General features: G+C 43.2%; 1 protein-coding gene across 1 annotated transcript in view; it reads left to right on the forward strand.

The window, feature by feature from the left end:
* The window catches only part of PPP3R1 (protein phosphatase 3 regulatory subunit B, alpha), a 162,436-nt gene that overhangs the window by 25,279 nt on the left and 113,807 nt on the right, over positions 1–23,350 (forward strand). Inside the window, exon 2 of the mRNA XM_077485942.1 lies at positions 17,059–17,192. Within this exon, the coding sequence (XP_077342068.1) occupies positions 17,166–17,192 (27 nt within the window). The 5' untranslated portion in view covers positions 17,059–17,165. The remainder of the gene's footprint in view (positions 1–17,058; positions 17,193–23,350) is intronic.

Genomic DNA, 23,350 nt, shown 5'->3' on the forward strand with positions numbered 1-23,350 from the left:
GTAACAAACCTCTGAGGGCTTCACAGAATAGCTGCATTTATACTGGGATTAAATTACAGGTGGACTCTATTTACTAGTTAGGTGACTTCTGAAGGCAATTGGTTCCACTAGATTTTAGTTCGGGGTATAGGAATAAAGGGGTCTGAATACAGATGCACGCCCCACTTTTCAGATATTTATTTGCAAAAATATTTTAAAAACACTTATCATTTTCCTTTCGCTTCACAATCATGTGCCACTTTGTGTTGGTCTATCACATAAACTCCCAATATAATACATTTACGTTTTTGGTTGTAACATGACAAAATGTGGAAAATTCAAGGGTATTATGGATATTAATACGTCTTCAAGACATTTTAGAGCAGTATGACTATGTGTGTGTAAGTGTGTGTGTGTGTGTGTGTGTGTGCGTGCACGCGCACACACATGACCTCAGAATGATGTTGAATTTTAAAAATGTGTGACTGCCAACTCTGTATATGAGGGACACCCCAAACCTAAGGGGCTCCCGGGCCCCGCAAGGTCTCAATCTGGCTCTATCTAGAGTTCACCTTTAATATCTTTTAGTAAAGTATCTCTTTTAGGACTTAAAAATGTTAGAACGTCACTTTTGAAGTGAAATAGCTCTAACATCAGATTCCATAACACTGTCTCCTTAGAGAGATATAATACCTAATAATATTTGTTGCTTAGCAACATCATTCCCTATTTTCCGAATTCTCAAGGAAAAGCAGAAAATCCTTAGAAACAAGTTCAGTAAGGATCATAACACATGCTTTCTCACTCATTCAGCACTAGTAATCCAATATCAGAAATGCAGTAAGATCATTTGCTGAATTGAAATTAATGGAATAGAAAAAAAAATCAAGTCTATTCATTATGCAACTGTAAAATAAGATTATCTTATATGTTCCAGCTTTCCATAAAAAAATAATTATTTTTGAGGAAAAAAATAAAATGTAGTGTTTCCTAATCTCTAACTTGGCTCTGTCTTCAATATTTTGCCAGGAACTCTCAATTCTCCATTGTACCGCTTGTCGCATGTCTCTAAAATGAGGGTATAAAATAAAGAAACATAATAACACCCAAATAATTCAATTTACTATTAAAAAAATAATATAGTATCTAGCATACGGCCTGATGATCGTGTTTGTTAGTACACTGAGCAAGCTTCAAGAAAAATTCTAGGTATGGCATTTTTCACATAGTTGCATTGGTTCAGCTAGGACAACTATGCATATACAATACCTGTGAGATTCTTCAGAAGCTTGAAATCACTCGTTTCTGGGTCCTGTTAACACAGGAGGTCAGCTGCTCAGCACAGGCGTCATTCAGGAACGCATTGCATTTTCTCAGTGAATGCAAAGCATACTCTGATTGGTCAAGTTGGAAAGGCAACAAAGTGACATTCATTACACACTCCACTTCGTCCAATCAGAGAACACTTGGCATTCACTGAGAGCTGGTGTCGAGTGGCTGACCTCCTGTGTCCACCATGCATCAGGGAAGCTGCTCGGCACGGGACGTGAAAGCTAATGAAGAACACAGCAGTAGTGGTGTCTTCTAGTGATTTCCAGCTTCTACAGGGATCTCACAGGTATTGTATATACATAGTTACATTGGTCCAAACTGGACCAAACTAACAAGGTAAAAAATGCCATATCTGGAATTCTTCCTAAAGCTGGAGCATAGAGATGGGAATATATCTTTGGGCCTTGGATCTGGTTCTCATTGGCTACTGTACTAGTGTATATTCACAAAAAAAATTTGTCTCAAAAAATCAATCAAATCAGTCAATCAAATGTTTTAAATCTCACACTTCACACCATATAGTTCTATCTCACCAATTAGTCTGTTGAATACTTCAAAATTTTGTTTAAAGATATCCATGATATACTGGCAATATTCACTGTCAAGACTATTGCACCTAAATAATGTCAGCAGGGAGGTATACAACACCGGTTGCAGTTGACAAGACCAAAGGTGTTCTGGTGATCTGTAAATTAGCAAGATGTAAGGTGGACAGTCTCAACTCCACTGTCTCCAGATTCCTCTTAAGTTGCCCATAGACTTTAAGAACTGCATTTATTGGCTGTATGCAATGTCATGAGGGGGCAGGGTCACCTGGAGACATCACTGGATGGTCCCACTCCTTAGTTTACTTCATAGAACCAGCAATGTCATTTGGTACTGGCAAGTGACGTGAACAGTCAGGTTGGACGAACAGTGTTTTTTTTTTTTTTAACTCGGGTCAGCGACTGTCATTAATCATGTTTGACGCGGACCTACCGGGCTGGACGATGTGATTGATGATAGATCTACATCGGGGGACATTTTTTTTTTTAAATAAAGGACTTGCCTGTGTTTATTTACACTAGTCATTTTTTTTTTCACTTGGGGGGGCTCCAGATTCCTATAATTCATTATTAACACGAGGACAAGGTGCTATGCCATGTGGAAAGCATTTGGCCTGGTATGGTTGAGGAAATGTGGAGTCTTACACTTGTCCCAGCCCTCCCCTCAGTCCTGGCCTGCCAGGCTGCATACTTGAATAAGGACATGGTACAGATTGGGGGGGGGGGGGGGAGGTAGGATCTCACGCCAATTTCTGTTCTCTTGCTTACATTCTGCTGTCAGAAAGAATTCCCACCACTCCAAAAAACATACTGGAGTGGGGTACCCCTAAAATCCATGCTGCCCCCTATCCGAGAATGCAGCCCAGCAGATCAGGAAAGGTGGGGTGAGCGAGCATTCCCCTCTCCTGAACCATACCAGGCCACATGCCCTCAATGTGGTGGGGTGCTTTGGGGTAGGGGGGCTCTTTTTGGGTCCAGTGGTGTGGCAGGCATTGTGATTGAATTTGAATATACTTCAGGGGATCCAAAGCACCCCCCCCCATGTGGCCTGGTATGGTTCAGGAGGGGCGTTCGCTTGCCCCCACCTTTCCTGGCCTGCCGGGCTGCATACTCAGATAAGGGTCTGGAATTGATCTGGGGGGGAACACCACGCATTTTTGGCTTGGGGTTCCCCTTAAAATCTATACCAATCCCGTAGGGCCTAGTATGGATTGGGGGGGGGCATGCTGTTTTTTTCTCTGACTTTTTCACTGCTGGCATTCTTTTGTTTACATTTCAGCTGTCAGTGGGGAAGCCTTGGTCAGCTTCCCGGCCCACTCTGTAACAACCAGCTCTTCTTCACACACGTATTGTGTGTGGGGGTAGAGTGTAAATCAATACGCACCCTAAGGAAGTACAATCCCTTGAGAAATACTTATACAAATCTGAGTAAGGTTTGGGACTTTTCATGTACTTCCTTGGGTTAATAACCACTGAGCCAACACATTATATAAAATCATTTGTACATAACTTAATTTAGAACACTACACAATTCTTAAAAGAAAGGGGTTTATTCAATAAAAACAAGTTAGCAAACTGCTTGTCCAGGGTGATGTAGTCCTGGATTCAAGATCCGGTTATGTGTATCTTTTAGCCTTTGGGCCCTCCTGCCAAGGTGACGCTCCAGGAGCAGTCAACCGGGGTTGACTGCACCCAGTACGCCCCAGGCGCGCCATGCCGCGGTGGTGGGAGAGCCCACATGCTAAAAAATACACAAAACACGGATCTTGAATTCAGGATTACATCACCCTGGACAAGCAGTTTGTTAACTTGTTTTTTTGGAATAAATCCCTTGCTTTTAAGAATTGTATAATGTTCTAAATAAAGTTATGTACAAATGAGTTTATATAGTGTGTTGGCTCAGTGGTTATTAACCTAAGGAAGTGCATGAAAAGTCCCAAATCTTACTCAGATTTCTATAATCTATTCTTCACACAGAATTCAAATTCAATTCAATTATTTTTATATCAAATTCAAGTCAATTATTTTTTGACCGATTCAAATTAAAATTGTTCAGAAAATGTGGAATTTGTTAGAAAATTAATAAACAAAACGAAATTAAATGAAATAAAGCTAATCTAAGTGAATTCCAAAACGAAAAAAATAGTAACATAACTAACTATCTTAAACTAAACCCATTTTTCTATTCTGCACATGTCTAATGGAGAAATTGTATTCTGAAAGCAGGGACTCTGTCAGGTCACCTTGAGGCGAGGTGACAGGTGCACACCGTAGGGATCCGAAGTGCACCGCAAGGTTGTGGACCCTACGGCTGACTGCTGCAGATGGGGGACAGATCCCACTGGGGATAGAGCGTGAGATTCCCTGGGGCGCGGAGTCTAAGAGCCAGCAGGTGTTCACCAGAGCCTCGAGTGGTGAGGATGGACTTGGCTGCAACTGGCTCCAGGTCACGACCCCCAGGGTCCCCCAGCTCACACCCACAGTAGGCAACAGGAGGATAGAGATGGTGAGGGACAAAGCCAAGGTCGGGGCCACAAGCGGACAAGAATAGTCGGGTACACGCCAAAAGGTCAGGGTCACAGGCAAGCAGGGATAGTCAGAACACGCCAAAGTCGGTAACGGAAACCAGTAGCAGAGCACACAGCAGGCAAGCGGAAGCTAACACACAAAGAATACACAATGGTTGATCAGCACTGAGGCCTGCAGTGCACAGGTTAATATAGGGCTCCCTGATAGGGCCTGGGGTGGAGCCATGCTTAGAGGAGAGGTTATAAAAACCACCAGGTGGAAATGGCTTGCTTCTTAGTCTGAAGACATGAGGGAAGGTAAGCAAACACAGGAAGATCACTGCATAACTATGACAGTACCCTCCCTCTTACGAGGCCTCCCCCTTCCCTGCCTGGGTCCAGGCTTAAAGGGAAACTCCAGATGGAACCTCCTTAACAGACAGGGAGCAAAGTCCTCAGATGCAGTGATCCAAGACCTCTCCTCAGCACCCAACCCTTTCCAAAGTACGAGGTATTGAAGAATGCCTTTATGGAGCCGGGAATCCAAAACTTGACTAACCTCGTATTTTAGATTATCCTCAGAGACCGAAACAGAGGTAGGGAGAGGACGAGGGGAATTGAGGACTAAAGGCTTTTTAGGAATGGGTAAGGGCATGAGAAGATCAGGAGTCTGAGCAGGGTCCCCCAGACCCTTAAAGATGAGTTGGGCATCCATAACCGGACCACCAGACTGGGCAGAGGTCAGTGGATCCCTGAGGTCAGGTTGGATAGAAAGTGACATGTCACAAGAGTCAAGCTGGGTAGCTGAAACAGAAACAGAATGCAGAGTACCCTGAGAAAAAGATTGAAAACCCCTCCTGGCCGAATGAGGTATTCTATTCAAAGGATGGATTGAGCCTCTTAAATGGGTTTGAACGGACATAGTAGCAGTAGGGTGAGGCTGGGTCACAGAAGGTCCTGAACAAGAAGCAGGAAGCTCATTGGGCATGGGCTGGACTGGCATAAGTGGTGCAGAGGCCGACTGAATAGTATTGTCAGATGTAGCGACCATCTCAATCGCATCACAAGGCATAGCGACTCTGGAACTTGCAGACAAGTTAGCCTGGCTGTGCGTCCAAGGGAGATTAGGGACAGGCAAAGGTAAATGGTTATGCGAACTGGAGTGAATGATCGACTCAGATTCATAGGTGGGCTCCTCATCCAGAGTACCACATAACCCAGAGAGTGCACCAGTCCGACTATTGCAGGACGTATCGCAGGGATCGCTATATACAGCAGGAAAAGCAGAAGATACTGGGATGGTGGAAACAGGAAGTCTCTCCTTTGGGGTACCCTTGAGTAGGCAGGAAGAGGAACAGGAGGAACCCCAAGCCAGGATCTGTCCAGCAGACCAGTCAACGTGTGGAGAATGGAGCCGTAACCAAGGAAGACCTAATATGATAGGAGATGAAGCCTTAGGTAAGACAAGGAAGGATATCCACTCCTGGTGGAGTTTCCCTACTGACATCTTAACAGGAATAGTCTGGAAGCGGATAGGGCCCCCTGGGAGAACCGTGCCATCAATCGCCAAGACCACCAATGGTGTTGTAAGGGGCAAAAGGGTAAGTCTCATGGAGGATGCAGTTTCCCAATCCAAGAAATTGGCAGCGGCTCCGGAATCCAGATGTGCTGAGACCGAACGAGAGGAAGCACCGACATGAAGCAACACAGAAAGGAGAAGACGAGAAGGTGAAGGTGATATTTCAGGGTCTAATACTCCACCTTCCAGATGTATTAGCCCTGAGCGTTTTTCCGGACGAAGAGAACAAGTGTCACGGAAATGACCTTTGGCCCCACAATAGAGGCATAGGCCCAGAGTCCTGCGCCTAGCACGTTCTTCGGGAGATAACTTAGTCCAGCCCAATTGCATAGGTTCCTCGATAGGCAGGGGGTGCTCCTCGGATCGAAGAGAAGGGACTGGGGGCTCAGGTTGCCTAAAGAATGGGGAGTGCTGGCGTCTTTTTTCCAGAGCCCTCTCCTGAAAGCGAATATCGATCTGGTTACACAAGGAGATGACACTGTCCAGATCAGCAGGAAGGGATCTTCCTGCTAATTCATCCTTCACTCTATCAGAGAGGCCATGTAAAAAGGTTGCAACTAGGGCCTCATTATTCCCACTCAATTCAGCTGTGAGGATACGGAACTGAAGAGCATACTGTCCCACAGACGCGGACTCTTGATGAAGACGTAAAAGAGCGCTAGCCACTGAGGAGACACGACTCGGTTCCTCGAAGATATTCCGAAAAAGTTTCAAGAAATCAGACAGGCTAGAAACCACTGGATCATTCAGTTCCCACAGAGGGGCGGCCCAAGCTAACGCCTCGCCGGACAGGAGGGATATGATATATGCGACTTTTGCCCGATCGGACAGGAAGTTTTGGGGCTGAAGTTCAAAATGAATAGTGCACTGGCTAAGGAACCCCCTGCAAGCCTTGAAGTCCCCAGAGAAACGGACCGGAGCTGGTAGTAGTAATGAATGTGTGGCTGCGACTGATGCGATAGGTGCAGCAGCAGATAGCGGTTGAGGTTGTTGAACTGGGGGTCCTAATGAGGCCTGAACCTGTTCAAAACGGGATGCCAAATCCTGAAGGAATCGCATCACCTGGGTCTGATGCGATTCTTGGGTCTCAAGTCGCCGAACTAAGCTCTGCAATGGATCATCTGTAGGAAGCGGCACATCAGCCGGGTCCATGGCTGATCAAACTGTCAGGTCACCTTGAGGCAAGGTGACAGGTGCACACCGTAGGGATCCGGAGTGCACCGCAAGGTTGTGGACCCTACGGCTGACTGCTGCAGATGGGGGACAGATCCCACTGGGGATAGAGCGTGAGATTCCCTGGGGCGCGGAGTCTAAGAGCCAGCAGGTGTTCACCAGAGCCTCGAGTGGTGAGGATGGACTTGGCTGCAACTGGCTCCAGGTCGCGTCCCCCAGGGTCCCCCAGCTCACACCCACAGTAGGCAACAGGAGGATAGGGATGGTGAGGGACAAAGCCATGGTCGGGGCCACAGGCAGACAAGAATAGTCGGGTACACGCCAAAAGGTCAGGGTCACAGGCAAGCAGGGATAGTCAGAACACGCCAAAGTCGGTAACGGAAACCAGTAGCAGGGCACACAGCAGGCAAGCAGAAGCTAACACACAAAGAATACACAATGGTTGATCAGCACTGAGGCCTGCAGTGCACAGGTTAATATAGGGCTCCCTGATAGGGCCTGGGGTGGAGCCATGCTTAGAGGAGAGGTTATAAAAACCACCAGGTGGAAATAGCTGGCTTCTTAGTCTGAAGACATGAGGGAAGGTAAGCAAACACAGGAAGATCACTGCATAACCATGACAGACTCTCTGCTGTCAGAATACATTGATCAGTGGCTGCAGCCCATAGGCTTCAGCTGCTAATCAAGAATAGTTTTCCAACAAGCCCGTACAAGTTGACCATTGAATGGGAGTGGTCCCACATAGATTGAAATTCAGCTGGTCTCTGCATAACCGGACAAATTTTGATCCATCTATGGCCAGCTTAAGACAGGATATAATGAAGTTCTTTAGTAGGGACACTCTACTAAAAAAAGTTTTTTTCTTGTGGTATGTGTCCCTGTTTAACCACTTGCTTTCTGGACACTTATACCCCTTTAGTTTTTGCTAAACAAACAATAAAAGACCAAAAATTTTGAAAAAAAAATCAGTTTTCATATTTTGTTATAATATTTTGCAAACAGGTGATTTTTTTTCCTTCACCGATGGGCACTGATGAGGTGGCACTGATAGGTTGCACTGATGGGTACTGATGAGGTGGCACTGATAGGCAGCACTGATGGGCACTGATAGGCAGCACTGATAAGGTGGCACTGGTGGGCACAGATCAGGAGGCACTGATGAGGCTGTACTGATGTTTGGCAGTGATGGGCACTGGTAGGTGGCACTGATAAGTGTCACGGAGAGGCAGCACTGTTGGGCACTGCTAGGTGGCATTGATAGGCTGCACTGATCAGGAGGCACTGATGATGAGGCACTGATTGGCAGCACTCATTGCCACCGATAGGCGGCACTAATAGATGCCACTGATTTCCTTTCTTCTGCTTACTTCTGTGCTTGGCTCTCATTGGCTGACAGCTGATCACAAGGTAAAGGGCCCACTATGATTGGCCCTTTACCCTGCTCTGTGATCAGCTGAGTCCCAAGGACGAGAATGAGAGGACGTACATGGACGCCCTCCTGGCAAAGGAAGCCCCCGCTTTTTGCTATAGCGTGGGTGCAAAGTGGTTAAGATTTCCCTGCACTAATGACAATACTATCATTGGAAGAGGAAGTGAGGGGAAATAATCCCCATTTCAGTCACAGATAGCAGAAAAATAAAACTACTTTCCTATTGATGTTTTAATGCAGTATTATCTAGAAACTTTGCATGTGTACAGACTTTTTGGTAGATTAGGGTTCTTCTATTTTTTTTTTGCAAAATTGTTTTTGGTTAAAGGATCTTTCACAAGTCTGGTGAGCAGTATCTTCTGCTAACCATAGGCCCTACAATTCACTGAGAAAGCCCTTTATTTATTACATAAATATATGCAAGACAATCTGTTGTGGCCAGTGTAATATTCATTCCAAGCTCAGTACAATTATTTGCTTGCAGGCAATTTTTGAAAGAACAGCTTCCACTTCTCATAATGGAAATACTGTATATATTGGGTGCTTGCCTATATGCTCCACTCGTTGCACTAAATAATTAAAGTATGAGCACTTAGCTCATTTGGTCTGATGAAAAAAATCACTTAATTCCCCGAGTAGCTTCATTTCCAGCAATCTTTTAGGATAGTCGTTAGAAGGAAAAGATCAACCTTCTAGATAGGAAACACAACCCCTAGAGCACCTTATGAAAGACATCTTATCAATACAACCTTAGCCTACAAAAAATAGAACCATAAACAGGAAAAACAAACAGATCCAACTTAAAGTGGTTCTAAAACCTAAACCTTATTTACCTTTCATTCCTTGCATTAAGGTAACAAAATGTTTAGGCTTCAGTTTTGGCCCCTTACCACCCCTTTTACTTACCTGAGTCCTCATGATCCAGCGTCTGCAGCTCTTCTCTCCCCTTTCTTCCGCGTCTCACTGGATTTACTGGGGCACCGGCCGCCATTGACTCCCATGGCTGTCAATCACAACCAGTGAGGAGGGAGCAGGGGGTATGACTGAGCCAGGCTCTGTGTGTCCCATAGACACACAAAGGCTGCTCGGAAGCGAGCATGCACAAGTGCCCCCAGAGCAAACAGCTTGCAGTGGGGCACTTGGCAAAGGGGGAGGGGCGAGAAGCGCCATTAGTTGACCCGAGAAGAGGAGACTCAATGCTGTAGTGTGTAAAACCATTGCACAGAGCAGGTAAGTATGATGTGTTTATTTTAACGCAAAATAATCAAACCTTTAGAACCACTCTAAAAATGTTATAATATGAGACTGTATCTGTGCTATGCACCAGTTCTGGATTGGCTAAAGGTGCATAAAGGAACGATTTGCATGGCTCCACCACTATTCTAAAATAAGAAATAATTCCCTTGTGGTTGGGATTTGTGATGAAATTAGGTATTTGAATACCTTCTGTTATGTAAATGCTCTGCTGGATTAGTGGAGGGCTTTTTGGTTTCTTTTGGCCCACCAAACATAACCTGACAATTATATGTTTTTCATGTGTTTTTCATATGTGGTTCCCAAGCCCTACTCCATTTTTCCATACACTGCAATGAGGAAGGCCAACAAGACTGAAACAGCTTAATGCAATCTGATAAATGTCCCTTCAATATTAGGCTATGCTATGTTTCAACCTGAAGTACCAGATATACATATTCAATACATCTCTGTTTTTGTTTTGGATATTGTAGGTAAAGGTTGAGCCCCTGTCAAATTAACTATGCTGTCTGTGTCCCATTGGGGAGATTCCCCATTCATTTTCCGAAGATGAAATGGGAAATCTTCTCTGATGTAGCTGTCACAGAACAGGTGTCCCCATTTGAAGATTGGGTGAAGAATAGGTCTGGCTTGGTGTCAACAGTCACCAGGACAAATAGAGATGGTGATTTTCCCCCTTATAGAGGTTCTAACCTTTTCCTATTCTATTCAAAACTAAAAATAATAATAATAATAATAATAATAATAATTTGCGCTATACATACACTTTAAACACAAACTGATAAAGGAGGGAACTTGAACCCCCCCTCTAAGATTCATGGAACATTTTGAAAGTACAAAAAAATAACATTTGATATGTTGGAAATATAGTGTGCTCCTACGTCCTCATAGATGTGACAACAAAGCTCTGAATTCCAAAGTATGTGGTGTCGGCCTTGCCTACTTACTTTCATTTCTGATGCATTAAAGAACACAAACCTCTCCTCAATCCCCTCCTTGCCCCCTCATCTCCATATCCCCTCCTAGTGCACAGGTAGAAAGTAGGAGGCTGCCAGTTCATAAGGTTTCTGGCAAAACCATAAGGTATTCTTTACACTCATCTCACAGATATAACAAAACAATTTCAATTAAATATTTACCAGACCGAATAGGAGGAAATAAGAGAAGTTCATTATTATGCCCGTCTGATTTTTTCAGACCGATTTTGTCCGAAACTTGTGTTGCATACACATGGTCGCACAAAGTTGTCGGAAAATCCAATTGTTCTGAACAAGGTGATGTCAAACACGTACGTCGGTACTATAAACGGGCCAGTAGCCAATAGCTTTCGTATCTTAGTTTGGCACTTTGTCCTTTAGAATTGTCTACACACGTTCGGAATTTATGCATTCGGATTTTGTTGTCGGAAAATTTTAGATCCTGCTCTCAAACTTTGTGTGTCGCAAATTCCGATGGAAAAAGTCTGACACACGAGCCCACACACGATTGGATTTTCCGACAACATAATCCGATCTGACTTTTTCCATCGGAATTTCCGACCGTGTGTACAGGGCATTAGAGTTTGAATATCCTTCAAGGGTCACGGTTTTGTCTAACCTCTTCAGTAAGATCACACAGACATTAACTGGAAAGAAAAAAATAGTTGTATAAAAAAGAAGAAGAAAAAAATAGTTACAGAGCACTCGCACCCATATTTTATGATATAGGTGTATGAAATGAGACCCTTATTTGTAAAAAGAGGACTCAAGCTGCTTGCTATATACAACCGTACTCAGAGCAAAGCAAAATTGTCCTCCCCACCACAGCACATACTTGCCTTCCCATTGCTCTTTAGGTGCCTGGAGTGGGAAAAGTCCTATTTACTTTTTGCTTTCCCATTTTTACCTCTAAACTGTTACTCTTAGGCCTCATTCACATGTGCCGCTGGTTACTTGACATCTTTAAAAAGCAATCTGCACTGAATTGTTTTTAAGAGCCATTTGATAAGTGGCTTGGAAATGATATGCCACCTCCTGGATGCCTGTTTGTTCGGGAGATATCCTGTTGCTCCACACCACAATTTCCTGCACTGGATGTGGCTAAAAAGGAAAAGACCTTAACCAGCACACCTTTGTATAGTGATAATCTTGTCCTTTGTTTACATAAAGCAGTGGATATCACAGGCCAAAGTTTTGCGATTTTGTAGGATTTCTTTTTCAAGGCAGAATCATCTTCATAGGTGTTCTGATGAAGATCAGGGTTCACAAACTCTAGGCAAGCCGATTATAAGTGTGACAGATAAACTACAACTTCTTTGTAATTCACTTAAATTAGGTGCATATGCCAGTGGTACTACCTGCCAAATGCAAAATTCAGAAAAAAATTCATCAATCTGTACGGACATGTCAGCCACCAATGGTAACTTGCTAGTGGGCAGTTGGGGGTTATTGGGAGTAGTACAAATATGGCTCGACCACCTGTTATTTCTACCACCTGTGTAAACAAGGGATAAATGAACATTGTGATCTGCATTCTAACACCGGTCAAAAGAGACACAGGATCACTGTACAAGGCTTAATTTCTTGAGTTTTCAATTTATCACATTATGGAAAGATATAAAAACAAACACAGAATAAACATCAGAAAATCAGTAGTTGTAATGCCATTTGGATAACTGTCCCACACTTGGAGATAATTCTTCAAGATGGCTGCATTCATATTTTATTTACAGTATATTCATATATAAGGCTCAATAACCCCCAACTGCCCACAAGTTAACATTGGTGGATGACATGTCCATACACAATGGTACAGAGACCCTCTTTTACTTACCTGAACCCGTTCGTTCCAGCGACGGGGACGAGCACAGCAGCTCCAGTCAATATCTTGGATACTCATTGGATAGATTGATAGCAGCAGGAGCCATTGGCCACTTAAGAAGTTGCCCACTTCTAAGGAACTGGCTTCCATTTTTGCTTGTGTGATCTTTCGCTTACATGGGCTACCCAAGGTGTTTGTCTCGGAGAGGGGTAGTCAGTTTGTGTCCCGGTTCTGGCGAGCCTTTTGTGCACAGTTGGGAATTCAGCTTGCTTTCTCCTTTGCGTATCACCCGCAGTCTAATGGAGCCACAGAATGAGCCAATCAGTCCTTGGAGCAATTCCTACATTGCTATATTTCTGATCATCATAACATCTGGTCAGACCTCTTACCGTGGGCGGAGTTTGCTCACAATAGTGCCTTGAATTACGCTTCCCGATTGTCCCCGTTTATGGCAAACTGTGGTTTCCAACCTTCCATGTTGCCTGACTCACTTGTTCTGCAGACTAATCCTGCGTTAGAGGAGCATGTCCTTGGTCTTCGTTCCACTTGGGCACAAGTCCAGGAGGCTTTGTGGCATGCTAATGATAGGTACAGACTCCATGCTGATCGCATGATGCCTGCCTGCTCCTTCCTACCAGGTTGGGGACAGGGTCTGGCTGTCATCTTGCAAACCTCTGACTTCGTGTCCCCCCTTTGAAGTTTGTACCTTGGTTTATTGGGCCTTTCTATATTCTTCGCAGGATTAACCCAGTGGCTTACGCATTAGACCTTGCTTCTAATATGCATCTCTCAAATGTATTTCATGTCTTCTTATTAAAACCTTTGCTCTGCAACCGCTTTAGCACCTCGGTGACTCGTTTTCACCCTGTATAGGTTGAGAACCATGAGGAGTATGAAGTACAGTCCATTGTTGACTCCCGTAGGTTCCTTGGGCGCATACAGTACCTGGTACATTGCAAAGGGTACGGTCCAGAGGAACGCTCTTGGGTCTCATCATCGGACATAGATGCCCCTGTCCTCTCCCCATTATTTCCATAGACGTTTTCCCCTCAAGCCTGGAAGAGGGGCTACTGTCAGGGCTGGGCTCAGTCCTTCCTTCTCTGAGCTGGCCACTCAGCTGTTGCATAATTGCCAGCTCCTATCTCTCCACAGTGACTCACCTGTTGATGATATCTTGCTCGTCAGTCCTGCCTACTTAAGCCATTCCAGCCCAGATGATCTCTGCCTTCACCTTGGTCACATCTCTAGAGATGGTCTCCTGTGTTCCTGTTAAAGACGTGCTTGGCTGACATTCCTTCTGGCTCCAGCTCCTGCTTGCTGTTCTACTACGCTCATCTCTGGCTCTCTGATGTTTTGGCTTGTCTGACTATCCATTCCGGTTCCTGAACTCTGGCTATGTTTTGACTACCTTTACTCTGTTTACCTTTTTTTATTATTATTAAACAAGTGAGATTTAACTGTACTTCTGTCTCAGTCTGATTCATGGTTTCTGACACATAGGAAGAAAAAAGTGTGGAGAAGGCTTGAAACAGCTCATGATCCAAAGCACACAACGTCATCTGTAAAACGTGGTGGAGGCAGTCTGATGGAATGAATGGCTTCCAGTAGCACTGGGTCATTGGTGTTTATTGATGATATGACAGAAGACAGAAGCAGCCGGATGAAATCTGCAGTGTTTAGAGATATACAGTCAGCCCAGATTTAGCCAAATGCAGCAAAGTTGATTGGACAGCACTTCACAGTATGGATGGACAATGATCCAAAACACACTGCAAAAGCAACCCAGGAGCTTTGAAGGAAAAGAAGTGGAATATTCTGCAATGGCCGAGTCAATCACCTGATCTTAACACATTTGAGCATACATTTCACTAGCTGAAGGCAAAACTAAAGGCAGGAAGACACGCAAACAAAGATCAACAGAAGACAGCTGGAGTTAGAGCCTGGCAAAGCATCAGAAAGGAGGAAACACAGTCTTTAGTAATGTCAATGGGTTCCAGACTTCAGGCAGTTATTGCTAGTAAAGGATTCTCAACAAAATATTAAAAATTAACATTTTATTTATGATTATATTCATTTGTCCAATTACATTTGAGCCCCTGAAAATGGAGAGACTGTGTATAAAAATGGTACTTGATATTTATGTTCAACCCCTTGAATTAAAGCTAAAAGTCTAAACTTCAAATTAATTTGGATTGTTTCATTTAAATTTTATTCTGGTGGCATACAGAGCCAAAAGTATGTAAATTGTGCCTGTCTCCAAATATACAGTATATCACAAAAGTGAGTACACCCCTCATATCTTTGTAAACATTTTATTATATCTTTTCATGTGACGACACTGAAGAAATTACAGTTTGCTACAATGTAAAGTAGTGAGTGTACAGCTTGTATAACAGTGTAAATTTGTTGTCCCCTCAAAATAACTCAAACACACAGCCATTTATGTCTAAACCACTGGCAACAACAGATAGTACACCCCTAAGTGAAAATGTCCAAATTGGGCCCAATTAGCCATTTTCCCTCTCTGATCTCATGTAAATCGTTAGTGTTACAAGGTCTCGGGTATGAATGGGGAGCAGGTGTGTTAAATTCTGTGTCAATGCTCTCACTCTCTGCAACATGGCCCCTCGTGCCAAAGAACTCTCTGAGGATCTGAAAAAAAGGAATTGTTGCTCTACATGATGGCCTATGCTATAATAAGATTGCCAAGACCCTGAAACTGAGCTGCAGCACGGCTTAACAGGACAGGTTCTACTCAGAACAGGTCTACTCATGGTCAACCAAAGAAGTTGAATGCACATGTTCAGTGTAATATTCAGAGGTTGTCTTTGGAAAATAGACATATGAGTGCTGCCAGCATTGATGCAGAGGTTGAAGAGGTGGGGGGTCAGCCTGTCAGTGCTCAGACCATACGCCACACGGTGCATGGTCTGCTTGGCTGTTGTTCCAGAAGGAAGCCTCTTCTAAAGATGATGCAAAAGAAAGCCTGCAGTTTGCTGAAGATATGCAGACTGATGACATGGATTACTGGAACCATGTCCTGCAGTCTGATGAGACCAAGATAAACTTATTTGGTTCCGATGGTGTCAAGCGTGTGTGACGGCAACCAGGTGAGGAGTACAAAGACAAGTGTGTCTTGCCTACAGTCAAGCATGGTGGTGGGAGTGTCATGGTCTGGGGCTGCATGAGTGCTGCCGAAAATGGAGAGCAACAGTTCATTGAGGGAACCATGAATGCCAACATGTACTGTGACATACTGAAGCAGAGAATGATCCCCCCCCTTTGGAAACTGGGCCGCAGGGCAGTATTCCAACATGATAATGACCCGAAATACACCTCCAAGAGGAGCACTGCCTTGCTAAAGAAGCTGAGGGTAAAGGTGATGGACTGGCCAAGCATGTCTCCAGACCTATTGAGCATCTGTGGGGCATCATAAAATGGAAGGTGGAGGAGCATAAGGTCTCTAACATCCACTAGAGACCTCATGTCCTCATGGAGGAGTGGAAGAGGACTCCAGCGGCAACCTGTGAAGCTCTGGTGAACTCCATGCCTAAGAGTATTGAGGCAGTGCTGGAAAATAATGGTGACCACACAAAATATTGCCACTTTGGGCCCAATTTGGACATTTTCACTTAGGGGTGTACTCACTTTTGTCATCAGCAGTTTAGAATTAATGGCTGTGTGTTGAGTTATTTTGAGGGGACAGCAAATTTACACTGTTATACAAGCTGTACACTCAGTTATTTACATTGTAGCAAAGTGTCATTTCTTCAGTGTTGTCACATGAAAAGGTATAATAAAATATTTACAAAAATGTGAGCGGTGTAATCACTTTTGTGAGATACTGTATATGGACCTAACTGTATATTAGATCACTTAAAGTGCATTTTGTTGGAACATTTTACTGATATTATTGATATTATGTATTAAACCTACACAAGTTATACTGTGTTGTACATTCTATGTGTTTATTCTATATAGTAATTGGTCTCATTTAAAGTCCACCCTGACCAACATTTTTTCTCTTTGTAATATTGGGATGGTGGCCAATTACTGATGGTGTTATGGACTACACCCCTTTTTTCTTTTAAATCTGGTTTGGTGGATGTGGGGCAATGCTGACAGTCCAACACACATGGATGAATGAATCTGAGCCTCTTGCTAGCATTGACTGGTATAACAATGCATAGAAAGACGGAGAGCAGAAATGAGTGACCCCTTCTTGGGTAAACTAAAGGGAGTAGATATATAACTATAGATGTCGTTTGTCAGAGAAACCACTTAGAAAAGAATTTCCGCCTAGGTAAACAGTGTCAAGTGCAAGGGCCATCAGAACAGAAAAATAAATTACTGACAAGGTATACATTAACTATTATAACTGATTGGAAAAGTTTATTGTTTTGACTGGGAGCTGCTATAAAAATAGAAATGATAAACTGCTAATATGATTTCTTCCAACAGGAAACAAAAGTCATACAGTCAATGTGCCAAGGTTGCAAGCATATTTGATGTTATGTGAAAGGTGAAAGGTTATGTGAAGACGTTTTCTTGGACTAGACATCTGTGAAATGGACCAGAGAGCAAAGAAAAAAAAGGTATGAAACTAAAGATTGTTTACTGGGAAACTTGAAGGAAAGAGTCATATATATATATATATATATATATATATATATATATATATATATATATATATATATATATATATATATCCAAACTGTATGCCTTTAAAAAACCAACAGCAGACTTTTTTTTTATTTGAGACTAATGATAAGTTCTAGTTATCAGTAAAATATAAACCTAGAAATGAGGGCTTCCGGACCCAGAACAAAAGTTACTAAGATTTAGAAAATACAAAAAAGTTTGTTTTCTCAACATCAACCATAAACCCTGGAGCTCCCCACCATGAGTATGTGAGAAACCTAGGTGACACCTATACACCATCCACAAGGATATCTATATAAAAAGCATGTTGATTAGCGCACTGATGAGGAGTGCTCCTTTAGATTATCTATTCAGAGGGCGTGTGTGGGAGGTGAATAAAGTTTAAAAAGGAGCGCCCACGCATGCTCCATACGTCCAGATGAAGCTACACACTGTTTGTTGTGAAACGCGTTGACGTCACATCAGCTCGGACACCACGCTGCCGTGAAGCGGCGATCATCCCCGATTGGGCTATGAGCCTACGTTAAGGACACAGGAAGAAGCTTGTCTGTAGCCGTGGTCAACAGCGGAACTAGCGCGTGCACATTTGAAGCCCCTGAAGGCTTTGGAAATGGCTGTAACAGGTATGGGTGACTGTACATCGGCAGTATGGGACAACTTGAGCTGAGTCCTCATTTAGCAAGTACACACAACATCAATTACCAACTTTGAAAGCTATAAACTCAGTGATGTGTATATCGCTCACCATAAGAGAAGGTGCTTGCGGGAGGATCGGTAAGGGGTCTACTTTTACCGTACTGCCAGATATCTATTGAGAAAAGATACTCTGATCAAATTCTTGTGCTGTTTCGCAATTTGAGTCTTTTTTGATTACATGTGTCTCCAAGGGACTTTTGCATTGTTTACATTGTTCGAAACCACTGCATTTGATGGACGTTTGTCCCTATATGAAGAATTAATGGCAGATGATTCAATGTGACTTTAATCTATTAAGGAACCACTTGATCCCGACGTGACCATATATCTGAGGCATTTTTTTAGTTATTGTTGTCCCCATGGCTTTTCCTTTTCATTAGGCTTGAGCCCCTCAGTGAAATTGGTGTAGACCCTATTTTGCTAATTAGCTTGCGCTGATGCATATTTATTTGCATCAGCCTGGATCGACACCAATTTCGTCGGCGTCCAGACGTATATGTGTGTGTTTTTTGTTCTATGTTCTATGTAAGCACTGTCTGTGTGTTTCCTCTTCACCTATGCCTGCTTTGATTGAACTATTTGTTTTCGATCGATAGCAGTTTTTGATGTTAGTTATCTGTACAGTGGTCTTTGACCCGGCCTTAGGGCGTGTTTTAGAATAATAGATTTTTGTATTGGGCATATTATATTATATTTAATATTTATTAAATTTCAATTAATAGTATAGATTGAATTTTTTGGTGTACTGCCCCTCAGCGAGCCTCCCTTTTTCTGGGGTTACCTCCCTTTAGGGAACCCTTTTTTCTTTTTTAGGTATCTTGATAGAGGTTAGAGGGCAGTCCTCCATTATCACCTCACAGTACCTACTCACACGCATGATCAGTAGACCTATTTTTGTTATATTTATGGTGTACCATCTACAATCCTGACAGCCAGTCACTCACATACCCTCCCCCTCTGCTCAGCCCTGTGGGAAGGAGTGGATTTTTGCAACATATAGTGGATGTGTAACAGTCCACCCACATTCCCCTGCTGGTTCCCTGGTCGGTGTTCTACATAAAAGTTAAAGTCTTAAACCCCATACACACTATCCAATTTTCTGCTGATTTTTGTCTTCAGGTTTACCAAAACCATGTAGTACAAGGGCCTGCCTGATTGCATACACATTGAAACTCCTAAGTTTTGATCTCATATTATATGGTTTTGGTAAATCTGAAGGAAAAAAACAGCAGAAAATCTGATAGTGTGTATGGGGCTTTACAGAGCCACAGACCATCTTGTGACCCTTGCATTCATCATAACTGCCAACATTTAGCAATGGTATGTAAGCACAGGACATGCCCCCTGCCATTCCCCCTTAAAGGAGAATTATACAAAAAAAATGTTAGTTAAACCAGCAAGTGTTTTTTTTTTACCACTACTATTCCTTTATAAATGCAGAAATTTAGAAACTGGATGAAAGGTTTAGCACTGGAAAACACTTTTTGGAAGATAAATAGTGCATTTTATATACAACCATATACAGGTGCATCTCAAAAAGTTTGAATATCATAAAAAGTTAATTTAGTTCAGTAGGTCAATTCAAAAAGTGACACTCGGATATTATATAGGGGTTGATTTACTAAAACTGGAGAGTTCAAAATCTGGTGCATCTTTGCATAGAAACCAATCAGCTTCCAGGTTTTTTTGTCAAAGCTTAATTGAACAAGCTGGAGTAAGAAGCTGACTACCATGCACAGCTGCACCAGATTTTGCACTCTCCGGTTTTAGTAAATAAACCCCATAGATTCATTACACACAGAGTGATATATTTCAAGCATTTCTTTCAATTTTGATGATTATGGCTTACAGCTAGTGAAAACCAAAATTCAGCATCTCAGTAAAATTGGATTATTACACAAGACCAATAAAAAAAGGATTTTAGATACAGAAATGTTAGCTTACTGAAAAATATATGTCTATTTACAGTATAGTATGCACTTAATACTTGGCCGGGGCTCCTTTTGCATGAATTACTGCATCAATGAGGTGTGGCATGGAGGCGATCAGCCTGTGGCACTGCTGAGATGTTATGAAAGCCAAGTGCTTTGATAGTGGCCTTTAGCTCATTTGCATTGCTGGTTCTGGTGTCTCCCACCCTCCTCTTGACAATACCCCAAGTATTCTCTATGGGGTTTAGGTCAGGCGAGTTTGGTGGCCAATCAAGCACAGTGATACCATGATCATTAAACCAGGTATTGGGACTTTTGGCGGTGTGAGCAGTTGCCAAGTCCTGCTGGAAAATTAAATCAGCAGCTCTATAAAGCTGGTGAGCAGAGGGAAGCATGAAGTGCCCTAGAATTTCCTGTTAGAGGGCTGCGCTGACTTTGGACTTGATAAAACACAGTGGACCAACACCAGCAGATGACATGGCTCCCCAAATCATCACTGGCTATGCAAACTCCACATTGGACCTCATGTAACTTGGATTCTGTGCCTCTCCGCTCTTCCTCCAGACTCTGGGACCTTGATTTCAAAATGAAAAATTTACTTTCATCCAAAAAGAGGACTTTGGACCACTGAGCAACAGTTAAGTCTTTTTTCTCCTTAGCCCAGTTAAAACGCTTCTGACATTGTCTCTGGTTCAGGAGCTGCTTGACACAGGGAGTGAGACAGTTGTAGCCCATGTCCTGGATATGTCTGTGTGTGGTGGCTCTTGAAGTACTAACACCAGCCATAGTCCACTCCTTGTGAATCTCCCCCAAATTCTTGGATGGCCTTTGCTTCACAATTCTTTCAATGCCCGTACACAAGATCAGACTTTCCGACTGGAAATGTTCGATGACAGGCTGTTGGCGGTAAATCTGACTGTGTGTATACTCCATCGGACAATTGTTGACGTACTTTCCACCAACAAATGTTGGCTAGCATGTTTATAAATGTACAAACACGCATGCTTGGAAGCAAAGTCAAGCCGGAAGTGTTCAGTCTGGCAAAACTAGCGTTCGTAATGGAGCTATCACATTCGTGACGTGATGAAATCTCTCAATGCAGAACATTCTCTTCTTCTTTATAATGGTTTAATAATAAAGCTGCTTTGCTGGTGATATTGACAGAGTTATGCCAAACGTATTTCATTTTTTTTTCTAGTGATCTCCAGAATAGTATTCTTTTTTTTGGGTTTTTCTAGTGATCTCCAGAATAATTTTTGTTTTCTATTTTTTTTGGGTTACGTTACCACAAGACCATTATTATCTTGTATTTTTGAAGCTCAAAGATACAACTATGTTGGTGTCCCTTGTTAATTATATTTTTGAAATATACCTGCCTACTCACAAACAAACTGTCCTTTTTTAACTGCTTCGCGCCCACCCTATAGCCGAAAGACGGCTACAGAGCAGATGCTAACTGCCGGGAGGCCATCCCTGGACGTCCTCCTATTTACTTCCCCTCTGCGCGCAGCCGCGGGCGCGCATTGGGAAAGTTCTGTGCTGCCCGTGTCCCCCGGACACAGCCAGTCACAGATCGCTGTAAACGGCCAATCACAGTGCGATCGGCGTGTCCAATGAGAGATGATCTCATATGTAAACATATGAGATCATCTCTCAGCGCCGCTCTCCCTCCTCACACAGACAGCGTGTGAGAAGGGAGGGATGAACGGCTGCAGCGGCTGCAGCGGCTGTAAGTAAAAAAAAAAAGTAAAAAAAAGTGCCATCCGCCCCAGTGCCATCCTCCCCCAGTGCCATCCGCCCCAGTGCCATCCTCCCCCAGTTCCATCTGCCCCAGTGCCATCCTCGCCCAGTGCCATCCTCGCCCAGTGCCATCCGCCCCAGTGCCACCTGTTAGTGCTATCTGTCCCCAGTGCCACCTGTTAGTGTTATCTGTCCCCAGTGCCACCTGTTGTCAGTGCCATTTGTCCCCAGTGCCATCTGTCATCATTGCCACGTATAAGTGCCATCTGTCATCAGTGCCACGTGTGATCAGTACCACATAATACCATCTGTCATCAGTGCCACATATCAGTGCCATCTGTCATCAGTGCCACGTATCAGTGCCATTTGTCATCAGTGCCACCTGTCAGTGTCACGTGCCATCTGTTGTCAGTGTCACGTGTCATCAATGCCACTTATCAGTGCCATCTGTCATCAGTGTCACGCGTCATCGGTGCCACGTATTAGTGCCATCTGTCATCGGTGCCACGTATTAGTGCCACGTATTAGTGCCATCTGTCATCAGTGCTATGTATTAGTGCCATCTGCCATCAGTGCCACATATTAGTGCCACGTATAAGTGCCATCTGTCATCAGTGCCACATATTAGTGCCATCTGTCATCAGTGCCACGTGTCATCAGTGCCACGTATCAGTGCCATCTGTCATCAGTGTCACGTGTCATTGTCCTGGTGCTCCAGGGCCTTCAAAAGTGTATTAGGTGGCCAGGCTGTAAAAAAGTCCCACACATGTGGTATTGTAATACTCAGGAGGAGTAGCAGAATTTTTTGGGGGTGTCATTTGTGGTATACACATGCCATGTGAGAGAAATAACCTATTACAATGACGATTTTGTGGAAAAAAATAAAAAAAATAAAAAATCTTAATTTTGCAAAGAATTGTGGGAAAAAATGACAACATCAAAAAGCTCCCTATGCCTCTTACTAAATACCTTGGAATGTCTACTTTCCAAAAAGGGGTCATTTGGGGGGTATTTGTACTTTCCTGACTTGTTTGGGTCGCAAGAAGTGAGATAGGCCACCAGTACATCAGATGTGATAAATTTTTTATGATTCGCACCACAGCTTGTAGACTCTCTAACTTTCACAAAGACCAAATAATATCCACTAATTTGGGTTATTTTTACCAACAATATGTAGCAGTATAAATGGTGTCCAAAATTTATGAAGAAACATTAATAATTTGCACAATTTTTTCACAGAAACAAAGAAATATGAGTTTTTTTCAAAATTTTTGGTCTTTTTTCATTTATAGCGCAAAAAATAAAAACCCCAGAGGTGATCAAATACCACCAAAAGAAAGCTCTATTTGTGGGAAAAAAATAACAAAAAAATTCATTTGGGTACAGTGTTGCATGACTGAGTAATTGTCATTCAAAGTGTGAGAGCCCTGAAAGCTGAAAATTGGTCTGGGCAGGAGGAGTGTTTAAGTGCCCAGTAGGCAAGTGGTTAAGTAAAACACATAGCCAAGTATTTGTCCAAAAAATTTTTTTATTGAATAGGGAGCACAAGGTCATAGAAAAATCAAGAGGAAGGCAACGATGGAGAAACTGTTGTAATTGGTGAAGCGTTTGTACCCCAGGGCAGACATCAATTATGTGAATTCCAAAACTGGTAACCTGAGGAGTCCATTTAATAGGGAGCACAATACGGTCCCGGACTCTGAGCAATTGGGAGCAGCAGCATA

This window comes from Lithobates pipiens, unplaced genomic scaffold (genome assembly GCF_037356315.1).
Source record: "Lithobates pipiens isolate NorthernLeopardFrog02 unplaced genomic scaffold, aLitPip1_a1.2 Scaffold_18, whole genome shotgun sequence".
NCBI lineage: Eukaryota > Metazoa > Chordata > Amphibia > Anura > Ranidae > Lithobates > Lithobates pipiens.